The sequence below is a fragment of the Heptranchias perlo genome, chromosome 15 (genome assembly GCF_035084215.1).
Source record: "Heptranchias perlo isolate sHepPer1 chromosome 15, sHepPer1.hap1, whole genome shotgun sequence".
Taxonomy (NCBI): Eukaryota; Metazoa; Chordata; class Chondrichthyes; order Hexanchiformes; family Hexanchidae; genus Heptranchias; species Heptranchias perlo.
The window spans coordinates 39491054-39504383 of record NC_090339.1 but is presented as its reverse complement, the minus strand read 5'-3'; the positions used below and the strand labels follow the sequence as shown (position 1 = coordinate 39504383).

The following is a 13330-nucleotide window of genomic DNA, read 5'->3' as shown; positions in this document are numbered from 1 at the left end:
AGTATCGAGTATCGAAGAAAATAGAAAAAAGGCAGGGAGAAAGAGACGCAGGATCATGAACGAGCGAGGTAGCAGCGAGGGGAAGAGCAGGAGGAGGAGGAGGCAGAGGCAGAGGATCAACTGTTTCCTGCTGTAGTTATAACAGAGCAGAGAGAAAGAGAGGGGGTTTGAATGCGGATCTGTTTTTTTTTTGAGCTGTCATCTTTTGAATAAAAAGCCCCCGTTTACGGGATCGAGGTAAGAGGAAGATAATGTTGGATTTCGTGATCCCATTGAGTGCCAGCGCTAGGCTGGAGAACCTCATCCCTCACATAGAGAGGCTCTTCAGGGTGAGAATCAGCGCTGGGCCTGCGGCAGAGAGTAGCAGATGGGTCCACATAGACCAGGCAGCAGAGGCACAAGAGGGGCTCAGGAAAGCAAAGGTGAGTATAGCAGAAAAATACATTAAAACTGACGTATTTCTAAAATTATCATTTACTTATTCATTTTAACTCTTTAATTATATTTTTTTGAAATTGTGTGCCAAGGTTTGATGTGCGTGAGGGGGAGAGAGATATGAAACTGCACTTGTTGCTATGAGACGTACAAGTAGCACCACCAGGGCCTTTTGTGCTATATAAATCATCCAGGCCTTTGCTGTTGGTTATTGCTGGATTTTGGGCTTTGTACTTGAGGAGCTGGAGGAAAAGGCAATATATTTAGTGAAAGAAAAATACTTTATTTTTATTAGGATGAAGGTAAATATTTATTAATTTGATATAACACTGTTAATTTTGCATCTCTTTCAGATTTCGTTTGAAATTATTCAAAATGTATGCTTCAGAAAATCAAGTTTTTTTTATTTAGTTACCTTTGTAAATCAAAGTGAATGAAAAGATGGGTTAACCCAACCTTTGAAATATTACAATCAATTATAGTGTTTTAACTAGCTAATAGTTTGAATGTAGCTGGTTATCCTGTCTCGTATAATTAAAAACTGTTTTAAAAAAACATTTTGATAACAATAACTATGAAGGTTGGCTTTCCGATTTTTTTATTCACTAAGATTCAGAAAAAGTAAATCAAAAATCAAATTGAGAATGCTGCAAAAAGTGGAAGTGGGTGATGACTTTTCAAAACTTCATATCTATGAATAGATAAAGGGAGAGAAATGTTCTGGGAGGGAATGTAATTACACTGTTGCTAAGAACTAAGTAATGGAGTTTTGCACACTAACAGATGATGGGTTTATTTTGTTTAAGGCCTGAGGATGAGGTGATTTGTGGCCTGATGTGTTCACTATTGTTACTGTACTTTAGTTGTAAAACAAATCAGAACAATTTTTGATTGCATAAGGTTCAAAATCAGATAGACTTTATGTTATTCTAATCATTATTATTTTTCAGTGTGAAGTAGCATACATTAAAAGGTTGAATTATTTTGTCAGTGGTGCAAAACTATACATTTTAGTTTCCATTGTTACACTGAAAACAGTTTACTATTTCAGTTGATTATGAGGTTTTGTTCTTAGTATCAGTGATGGTAGGAATTTTATATCTGTTTAGTAGTCAAGCGTAAATGCTTTACCATTACAGAAAAAACCCATCAATCAGTATTTTTAACTGTGAGCGATTAGCTCATTAAAGTCCTGTGGTCAAATAGTCTGGCATGTGGGTATTCATTCCTTGTAGTGTTCTGATAGTTCCTGTGTTCTAGGAATGTGGCGAAATCAAGGAACTTACTTAAAATTCAAATAGATGATTCCATGTATTGGAACTCAACTACAGCATGTACTAAAACTTAATTTTTTAACAGCAGTTCACCATTTCTGAGGTTTTTTTTCAACACCACTTTTTATTTAAAGCAACTAGAACACTGGATCTGCCTGGATACAAAATTGCCTTATTGGCATTTTGTTCTATTGAGAAATAAAGATGAAGGCCTATGGTGCACAACTCCATTGAGGTTGAAAAAGTAAGAGAAAATTAGGTAAACCAGGAAGTGATTAAGTGACACCGAACTTGGGTTTAAATGCTTGAGGACTGTAGAAGCAAAGAAAGAGACGAGGAGTTCTGCAGTTTTGAAGTCCTGTGAAAGAATGAGTTAGAGACTGCACGATAACTTATGAGTTCCATGGGTACTGATTTGCCTTCAACATCGGGGGAACTGGACTGAGGTGCAGTCAGCTTCCCCAGATGGTAAACAAAATAATTTTTGGCAGGCCCTGTAAAAATAAATCAAAGTAGTGTCATCTTTTGTGGTGCAATGGTTAGTACGCTTCGAAGTCTTGGACGAGCCGGCCTCTGTACGTTGACTACAATGAAGTCTGGTTTCATTTTTGTTAAAGTTCTTTTTCTAAACACCACTTTCTGTTTAAAGCAGATGAGTATTGGATTCTCAGAAGTAAATATTGGCAGGATTTGTATTAATTATTTGATCTTATCTATGAGAGACAGAAACATGCTGGTAAAACCCCTGGTTTGGGAGCAGTGTTCAAGTCTTGGAGGGACTTGGGCTTTGCTGAGTTGCAAATTGATGAAACAAAAAGAAATGTTTGGCACAAAATGGATTACTTTTTATTCAGAAGGCTGTGAATGGAGAAATTATTTAACTGCTGTGTTGGGTTTTCGTTCAGAAATGTTTTGAAGATCATTTGTGAAATAATGTGCATGCTTTATTGTTATAAAATATTAACTGTTTTATTGAGAAATAAAGGTGAAGGTCTATGATGCATGACACCACTGAGGTTGAAACATTAAAAGAAAATTAGGTAAACCAGGAAGTGATTAAGTGACACCAAGCTTGGGTGGAAATACTTTAGGATTGTAGAAATACTGCTCTGAGAAGTTATCAGTCAGCAGAAACAACACATTTCAGATTGTGGCAAAAGTGTACAAACTCTTCCAAATCTGCTTCTGCGAACACAGAAACAATCAAAAAGTTCTTCTGTGAGATTTCACATTTAAACTATAAGTAATGTGTTCAGTAAAAATCACAGATTTCCAAAACGTCCAACAAATATGATTTTTAAAGGCAGTTAACGTAGCCCACGTAAATCCTCAATAACGTCCTCTCTTGTCTGCTCCACTGTCCACTGTGTAACTGTTACCATTTATATTTTTCTATCCTGCATTCAACCGTTTGAATTTAGCAGAACTGAGGGGTTAGTAAGGTTTCTCCCTGTTTCTCCCCCATTGATGGATAAATCTTAAATAATTCTTCTAGTAAACTTTTCGGACATGTCCTATCTAAAAGAGGTAATTTTTCATGATGCATTTTCACTTTGGCGAAACTGTTTGTCTCACATTTCTCCCAATCTTTGCCCTCTTTCTGTTTTTTATTTACTCATGAACATGTATGTGTACTACAATCTTATTTTTATTTTCTTTTGTTGAGTCTTGTGCTCATCAAAGTGAGGTGTGTTAATGCTGGGGAATGGCACATTTTCCATTTCATACCTCCGATGTCAACATCAATCATTTCCTAGTTCATTAAAACTCCCTGTACTCCTTCACATCAATGTAGCTCAGTTCCAATCTAAGAAGACCACCTGCTACTACATAGAATGTACAGCACAGAATCAGGCCATTCAGCCCAACAGGTCCATGCCGGTGTTTATGTTCCATACGAGTCTCCTCCCTCCCTACTTCATCTAACCCTATCAGCATATCCTTCTATTCCTTGCTCCCTCATGTGTTTATCTAGCTTCCCCTTAAATGCATCTATGCTAGTCGCTTCAACTACTCCTTGTGATAGCAAGTTCCACATTCTAACCACTCTCTGAAAATCTCCTGAAATCCCTATTGGATTTATTAGTGACTATCTTATATTTATGGCCCCTAGTTCTGGTCTCCCCCACAAGTGGAAATATCTTCTCTATGTCTACCCCATCAAACCCTTTCATAATCTTAAAGAGCTCTATCAGAACACCCCTCAGCCTCTTTTCTAGAGAAAAGAGCCCCAGCCTGTTCAATCTTTTCTGCTAGGTATAACCTCTCAGTTCTGGTACCATCGTAGTAAATCTTTTTTGCACCTTCTCCAATTCCTCTAAATCCTTTCTTTATAATATGGAGACCAGACCTGTTCACAGTACTCCAAGTGTGGTCTAACCAAGGTTGTATACAAGTTTAACATAACTTCTCAGCTTTTCAATTCTATCGCTCTAGAAATGAACGCCAGTGCTTGATTTGCTTTTTTTATGGCCTTATTAACGTGCATCGCTACTATTAGTGATTTGTATATCTGTACCCCCAGATCCCTCTGTTCCTCTACCCCATTTATACTCTTATTTTCCAAGGAGTATGTGGCCTCCTTATTCTTCCTACCAAAATATGCCACCTCACACTTAACTATATTGAAATTCATTTGCCAATTACACGCCCATTCTGCAAGTTTATTAATGTCTTCTTGCAGGACTACTGCATCAAGGTGATGTTTATTTTCCATTTACTACACTAGGTTCTGACTAAGATCACCATTTTAGTGTCAGTTGAAGGCAGATTTGTGCTTCAGAAACTCATGGCACTAGAAACGGGATAGAGAGTATCCCAAATACATTTCATGTAGAACACCTACAGCCAGCAGACAGAGCAGACTTTTATCCCATCAGTCTAGGATGGGTTTGAAACCAGGCAACAGAGTTAAGTCAATGCCTAATCATAGAATCATAGAAAGGTTACAGCACGGAAGGAGTCCATTCGGCCCATCGAGTCTGTGCCGGCTCTATGCAAGAGCAATCCAGCTAGTCCCACTCCCCTGCCCTATCCCCGTGGCCTTGCAATTTTTTTCCTTTCACGTAATTATCCAGTTCTCTTTTGAAGGCCATGATTGAATCTGCCCCCACCACCCCCTCGGGCAGTGCATTCCAGATCCTAACCACTTGCTGTGTAAAAAAGTTTTTCCTCATGTCACCTTTGGTTCTTTTGCCAATCACCTTAAATCTATGTCCTCTGGGCACTGCCAATGGGAACAGTTTCTTTCTGTCTACTCTGTCTAGACCCTTCATGATTTTGAATACCTCTATCAAATCTCCTCGCAACCATCTCTGTTCCAAGGAGAACAACCCCAGCTTCTCCAGTCTATCCACATAACTAAAGTCCCTCATCCATGGAATCATTCTAGTAAATCTCTTCTGCACCTTCTCTAAGGCCTTCACATCTTTCCTAAAATGCAGTGCCCAGAACTGGACACAATTCTCCAGTTGTGGCTGAACCCAGTGTTTTATAAAGGTTCATCATGACTTCCTTGCTTTTGTACTCCATGCCTCTATTTTTAAAGCCCAGGATAAAGCAGTTTTTAACCGCTTTCTCAACCTGCCCTGCCACCTTCAACGATTTGTGTACATATACCCCCAGATTTCTTTGTTCCTGTACCCCTTTTAGAATTGTGCCCTTTAGTTTACATTGCCTCTTCTCATTCTACCTACCGAAATGTATCACCTCGCATATTTCTGTGTTAAATTTCATCTGCCACGTTACTGCCCATGCCACCAGCCTGTCTATATCCTCTTGAAGTCTTTCACTATCCTCCTTATGTTCACTACACTTCCAAGTTTTGTGTCATCTGCAAATTTTGAAATTATGCCCTGTACACCCAAGTCCAAGTCATTAATATATATCAAGAAAAGCAGTGGTCCTAGTACCGACCCCTGGGGAACACCACTGTACACCTCCCTCCAGTCCGAAAAACAATCGTTCACCACTACTCTCTGTTTCCTGTTACTTAGCCAATTCTGTATCCATGCTGCTATTGCCCCTTTTATTCCATGGGCTTCAACCTTGATGACAAGCCTATTATGTGGCACTTTATCGAACGCCTTTTGAAAGTTTATATACACCACATCAACTGCATTGCTCTCATCTACCCTCTCTGTTACCTCATCAGAGGTGCTGCTTTTCCCAATTTCCCATGCTACTTTAATCCTAGTGGGAGAACTGTCACCAAAATGACCAATAGTATTAAAGAGCATATTTCAAAGACACTTAAAAGCAAGTGTTTGGACTTTTGCACCTTCACTTACACTACTGCAGCCATAAGCCAGATCTTCCACCACAACGCTTATACTTGCTCTTTTTGTCTCATAATTTCAATTAAGTGACGAAAGTGAATGATACAATACACCATCCAACTGTTTGAAATCTTAAACTTTTGTCTGTCTTGTGTAACATGAATCCCAGGTAGCTCATCTGGTTGAGTGTTGGCCATCAGACAGAGGGTCATGTTTGAAGCCTGAGCATGCAGAGCTTGCCACACTGTCACAAATAATGTCTTCAGGTTCTTATGGCTGTTGGCAGTACCTGTGCTGCCTGATGTTACCATGTGGTGGTGATGAGATATGTCTGTTTTTCTTTCTCTCATGTAATGTGCAGAACAACAGTTGGCAGGCAATTTTGAAAGCCACTATTAGCTCCCCTTCAGCCATCTCTATTCCAGTGAAAGTACTATAACTATAACCTCTTATTCCTGTAGTGAAAGTGATTCTTCACTGTACTTTTGCCATAGCTCTAATATTTTTCCTATAAGAGGTACCCAAAACTACATGCAATACCCTAGCTGTAGCCAAGGTCTTGTACCAATCTAACAATATTTCCATACCTTTATATTTATTGCCCTATATATGAAACCCAGAATTCCATTTCCCTTTTCTAGCTGTATTCTGACCTTTAAAAATCCATGTATTTGTACCCCTAGATTTCTCTGTTCTTCCACACTGTTATCTCATGTTTAGGGAGTACTTTTCCCCAAAATGAACTACTTCAAATTTCTCTGCATTGAACTGTCCGATACCTATCTGCCCATCTGCTAATCTGTCTATGTGTTCCTGCAATCTCCTGCATTCATCCTCACAGTTTGTCATGCCACATATTTTGGTTTGGTCTGCATACTTTGATATAATTTCTCTTGTGCCTATAGGCAATCAAGAGGTCTCAGGACAGATGCCATTACTTATTACTGGGGCACGCCAGTACTCATCCTCCCAATCGAAAAACTAACCACTTTACCTCTGCTTTTTGTTTTTTGCCCCTAGCTATCTTTCAGTCTGTGTAGCTACAATCTTTTTAATATCATGTGCCTAAATTTTGACAAGTCTCTTATGTTGCACCTTATCAACCATCTTCTGAACATCTCACCACATTCCCTTTATTTATACACTCTATGATTTTCTAAGAAAATAAATCAGTCAAGTATGACTTGTCCTTTAAAAATCCTTGCCAACTATCCCTGATTAGCCCATGCCTTTCTAAGTATTGACTAATTTCATTCCAGATATCATAGATTGCAGAAGTTTACCTACAACTGAGGTAAGACTAATTGGCCTATAATTTCTTGGCATATCCCTTTCCTAAACAGAATTGTAATATTTGCTACACTCCATTCTGTGGTAACATTCCTGTGGAAAATTAAAATTAGGGGATCTCTTTCATTATTGTGGAATGCATACCATCTTGGCTTGGTGACTTTTCTGCTTTCAGTCCTGTTAACAATTTGTAATACCATTTCCTTTTGAAATGTTATCTCCAGTAGCAGTTCATCCACATCCTTCTTGGGTATCACTGCAGTATGATTTTTACTTTCCTCTGTAAAAACTGAGACAAAGCATCTCTGCTATACCCTCGCTCTGAAGTAGAAGATGGCCTCTTCATTTCTGATTGGTCCCATGCTTTCTTTGATTATTCTTTTACTTATATGCGTATAAAATGCCTTGCCATTTCCCTTTATGTTGATTGCCAATCTTTCTTACTTCATTTTTATACTTTTTATGTTTCTCACTTTTCTTATGTATTATCGCCCCATATTTATCATAGGCTTCATTTTGAACCTCATTTTTGCTTTAACCTTTATTTATCTATCGAACCCAGACTTTTGATGCATTTCTGTTATTGTGGTTGAAATGTATTAATCCTGTACTTCATCCATATCTCCCACTTGCGGGGGCAGGAAGTTCATTCCGAAAGTTGCGTCAAACAGGCAGTCGCACCCCATCGGACCAGTATAGCGAGTAAGATCGGTCAGAGAGAGATCAGAGATTGAGAGAACCAGCACTTGTTGTATCTCCCGCTGCTGGTCTGCTGTTCATTGCACCATTTTTTCTAGCCAATTAATCTGGGCTCAGTCGCCTTTCATCCCTCTGAAATTAGATAATTTACAATCAACACCTCTACTTTGGCTCCTTTTTTATTTTCAATGTGAACCTAATTCAGTTATGGTCACTATTTCCCAAGTGTTTTCCAACCTTCAGGCCAATTACTTGTCCTGCTTCATTACCAAGAACCATATCTAGCACTGCATCCTTCCTTGTTAGACATGCATCATACTGATTAAGGAAACAGTTTGGGTGTATTTTAAGAACATGTCCTCATTTTGACCATAAACCTTTGTCAGCTTGGCTCAGTGGTAACAATTTTGTCTCTCAATCAGAAAGTTGTAGGTTCAAGCCTGAGGCTTTAGGACTTGAGCGCATAATCTAGGCTTGACTTTTCAATGCAGTACTGAGGAAGTGCTACATTGTCAGAAGTGCCGTCTTTTGGCTGAGATGTTAAACTGAGACCCTGTCTGCCAGTTCAGGTTGATGTAAGAGATCCCATGACATTTTTTCAAAGAAGAGCAGGGAGTTCATCCAGTGTCCAGGCCAGCATTCATCCCTCAACCAATACCAGCCAAACAGATAAACTGGGCATTTATTCATCTTGCTGCAGTTTATATGACCTTGCTGTGCATAAATTGACTGCTGCGTTTGCCTAAAAAGCAACCAAGACAACTTCAAACGTAATTAATTGGCTGTGAAATGCTTTTTGACATCCTGAGGATGTGAAAGACTCTATATAAATACAAACTTTTTGTTTTTTTCTTTATCCAGTCTGCTATACAATAGCTAAAGTCCCCAATTATTATCAGAAGCGGTGTTTTCCTTGCGGGGACCCCATGCAAAGGTTGGCTTTGGGGCCCCTACATTTTACGCAACAAACTTATTGACTGAATCATGGAAGAGCTGAACACTCAACAACCCTTCCTGCTCTCCATGGTAGATGACATTCTTAATGGCTCTCTTCGCTCAGGCACCATCCTTCTCCATTTCAAAACCACCATCACTACCTCCCCTCAATAAAATGACTATCAACCCATCTGTCCTCCAAGTACAGGCCCATCTTTAACCTCCTTTCCTCTCTAAAGTCCTTCAACTTGTCGTCATCTCCCAACTCCTTGCCCATCTGTCCCAAAATTTAATATTAAAATCCCTGCAGTCCGGCTTCCTCCTTGCTCATAGCACCGAGACTGCTCTGGCCAAAGTCATGAATAACATCTTCTATGAATGCAACTGTGGTACATTATCCCTCTTTGTCCTCCTTGACTTCTCCTGTGTTTGACACAGTGAAGCACGCCATCTTCCTCCATCGACATTGCTCTTTTGTCCAGTTTTGTGGGTCTGCCTTTGCATGGTTCCATTCTGACATGTCTGAACACAGCTGGCAAATCTCCAGCAAAAACTTCTCTTCCCGACCCTGCGTTATTACCACCAGAGTCCCCCAGGATCTACTTTGGGGCCCCTCTTCCTGATCTATGTGTTGCCCCTCGATGACATCTGCAGGCAGTGGGTCAGCTTCCATATGTCTGCTGTTGACATTCAGCTGTATCTGTCCACAACTTCTCTTGACCCGACAGTATCCTCCATGCTATCAGGCTTCATGTCCAACACCCAATTACATACGAGTGACAAGACCAAAGGTATTGTTTTTGGCTCCTCGCTCACATTCCGCTCCCTGGGGAGAGACAGGTAGACTACAAGAATAGGAGAGTGATAGTAGTGAGAGATTCTACAGTCAGTGGTAGAGGCAGCCTTTTTTGTAGCCATGGCCAGGAGTCCCAGATGGTATGTTACCTCCCTGGTTTTAGGGTGAAATACATCATCGAATGGGTGGAAAAGCATCTGAAAGTGAGGGAGAGCAGTCAAAAGTTGTGGGCCACATTGGAACTAATGACTAGATTAACAAAACTAAGATTGGGAGCAGAAGGCATAGCTGGAAAAAATAGTGATAAAATACTATTATCCTCCTAATATCTCTCTGAACTCTCTGCAGATCTTGACATGTGTCTGTCCTAATATCTCCTTATGTGGCTCAGTGTCAAATTTTGTTCGATAACGCTCCTGTTAAGCGCCTTTGGACATTTTACTACGTTAAAGGCACTATATAAATGCAAGTTGTTGTTAGAGGGGAAAGGTGAAGGAATAGACTATGAGCTACTGAGAGATAAAAACACTTGTAGAAAGGGCAGGAGATATCAAAACTTAAATGAGAAAACCAGGAAAATGTTCCAAAAAATTAGAGACAGGATTGAGTGCTATGTACGTGAAAACACAAAGCATTCAAGGTAAAATTGGAGATTTAGATGCCTTAATAACCAAGGAGGGATATGATTTAATAGCTATGGCAGGGATGTGGCTTAAGTTTGAACAGGATGGGAACATACTATTCTTGCTTATAACATTTTCAGGAGCAATAGGGAGAGCAAAAAAGGGGGAGTTGGGTGGCAGTATTAGTGAAGGATTCTATCACAGCACTAAAATGTAAAGATGTCTTGGGGGTTGTATTATGACAGAATGCATATGGATAGAGTTAAGAAATAGAAGAGAAATGGTACAATTCTCTGTGTGCATTACAGGTCCACCAACAGTGTAGATGAGATAGATGTCAAGATCTGCAGATAGTTCAGAGAGATATTGTAAGAGCAACAGGGCAACAATATTAAGTGATCTTAACTATCCCACGATAGAGTGGAATCAAGGTAATGCATGTGGTCAAAGTGGGGAATGCTTTTTAGAATGCATTCAGGACTGCTTCCTAGATCAGTATGTTTCTAATTCAACGAGGAAAGAGGCATTGCTTGGTTTAGTTCTGGGAAATGAAGTGGAGGAAATAACTGATATGAGAGTAGAATAATTGGGAAATGGTGACCACAGCTTAATTAGGTTCAATGTAAGAATAGTAAACAGTAATGAAGGGTGGAAGATCAGGATATTGGACTGGAAAAAGGCTAAATTCAGTAAGATAAAAGGGGATCTAGCCCGAATTAACTGCAGAAAAATTAGCAAACAGGTTGTCAGATCAGCAGTGGGAAATTTTCAAATATGAGATGCAAAATGTACAAAATAAATATATTCCTATAAGGCAGAAATGAGTGGCATCCAAGTATCAAATTCTGTGTTCAAATAGAGAGATTAAAATTAAAATGAAACTTAAAAGGGAGGCATATGATAAAGTTAGAGCTACAGTACTAAAGGTAGTGATAAGGAATATAGAAAGTGTAGTTGGGAGATTAGAAGGGCTAAAAGGGAATATGAAAAAAAGACTAGCAGATAATATAAAAGAAAATAATAACAGCTTTTATAAGCCTATAAAAATAAAAGTAAAAAGGATAGGGCCACCTGAGTGAAGACGGAGTTTGGTTGTAGAGGATGAAGGTAAAGCGGAGATATTAAATAAATACTTTGTACTGGTTTTTACAAATGACGTCAGAAGTGAGACCATAGGTGCATTAGAGGAGGATATGGAACAATTGATAGAGCTAACTGTTGAAAAGGAATTAGGACTGAAAACATGAATAGATCTCAAAGTGGATAAGTCACTGGGCCTTCATAGCTGCACAGTAGGCTATTGAAAGAAGTCAGAGATGAGATTGTAGAGACTCGGGCTACAATTTTTCAATCCTCCTTAAATATGCCACTTGTGCTGTGGGACTGGAGAGTAGTTGATGTAACACCCTTGTTCAAGAAGGGAGAGAAGAATAAACCAGGTAACTGTAGACCAGTTAGTCTTACATCAGTTGTGGACAAACTCTTAGAATCCACAGTTGAGATGAAATTAGTGAGCATTTAGAAATGCATAGATTGATCAAGGACAACCAGCATGGATTTGTTAAAGACAGGTCATCTTTGACAAATTTAATATAGCTTTTTGAATAATTTTGGACAATTTTCCAATTTTCTTTTCTCCCTTTCTGAAAGCATTGGATAGATAAAGGGAATGCGGTAGATGTATTGTGTATGGATTTTTAGAAGGCATTCGATAAGATGCCTCACAAGGGGCTAGTTAGTAAAATGCAGGTGTATGGTACAAAAGGAAATGTAGCAGCATGAATTGAAAGTTGGTTGATGACAGGCAACAAAGAGTTAGGGTAAATTGGTGTTTCTGGGACAGGAAAAGGGTTGGAAGCGAAGTACCCCTTGGGTCAGTGCTGGGTTCACTTTTTGTTCTCGGTGTATATATTGATGATTTGGATAGAACTTGGATATGGGGGATACATATCCTGTTTGTGGGACCTTGCTATGTGAAAATTAGCTGCCGTGTTTCCTACATTATACTTCAAAAAGTATTTCATTGGCTGTAAAGCACTTTGAGACGTCCCGAGGTCGTGAAAGGCGCTATATAAATGCAAATTTGTGTTGTTCTAGATCTATCTGCCTGAACATCTTGGTCGAATCACCTCCTGTTTAGTGTTGGATTTTTAATTCACTAAATTTAAATTGATAGATATATATGAGTCCTTAAACAGTGAAGAGAAAGGTTAGGAGAAATTTCTTTACGTAGAGAGCTGTTAGAAAATGAAATGTGTTGCCACAGGGAGTAGTTGAGGAAGAAACCATTGCATTTTTTGAGGGAAGAGTAATGAATCATTTGAAGCAGAGGAAGAGGAGCGTGGGAATGGGTTTGTTTTGGATAGCTCTGGTACAGAGCTTTGATGCTTATTATTGTTCTGCATGATAGTATTGTTCATAGCACGATGATGTTCTTTTCAACCCCAGTTGCAGTTTCCAGCAGTCACCCTAAGCATATAAATTTTTTTCTTCTTGATAATTTTCCAATTTTCTCTTCTCCCTTTCTGAAAGCATTGATTCTTTGAATGTTGCTGGGAGTTTTGCTGTGCCTTGCCAAGTTCCTTGGATGATGGGTGTCTTCCAGTACCTTACCAAATGGCCATTATTCACATGCCTTGCCAATCTTTAAAGCTTTGGTATGAGTAAGTAATGAACCTTCAAATTAAAAATGAGTTCTGTTTTATTTTTCTTTTCTCTTCTGGAAAAGCTGTTAACAACATTACCCACTTAACTAATATCCAATCTATGGAATTTTTTTTTCCTAGGTGGCACAACCACTGTAGGCTGATATAGGACTTCAGGAAACTTATCTAAGACATATTGTTAACTTTTGTGGCCACTTGCCTGTAGTGTAACAAGCTCCCAAGTTTTGTTTGTTTTAACCAAATGTTTTATTGCCGTGATTTTACATGTTCTATTTATTGTGGGGCCATTTATTTTTTCATTTCATAGAGAGCTTTGCTGTGATCGTTAGTTGTG

General features: G+C 39.1%; 1 protein-coding gene across 1 annotated transcript in view; it reads left to right on the top strand.

Moving 5' to 3' along the window:
- The first annotated feature begins 234 nt into the window (after positions 1–234).
- Positions 235–13330, top strand: part of zc3h12b (zinc finger CCCH-type containing 12B) — an 88457-nt gene continuing 75361 nt past the window's right edge. The window contains exon 1 of the mRNA XM_067997114.1: positions 235–422. Coding sequence (XP_067853215.1) covers positions 252–422 — 171 coding nt within the window. The 5' untranslated portion in view covers positions 235–251. The remainder of the gene's footprint in view (positions 423–13330) is intronic.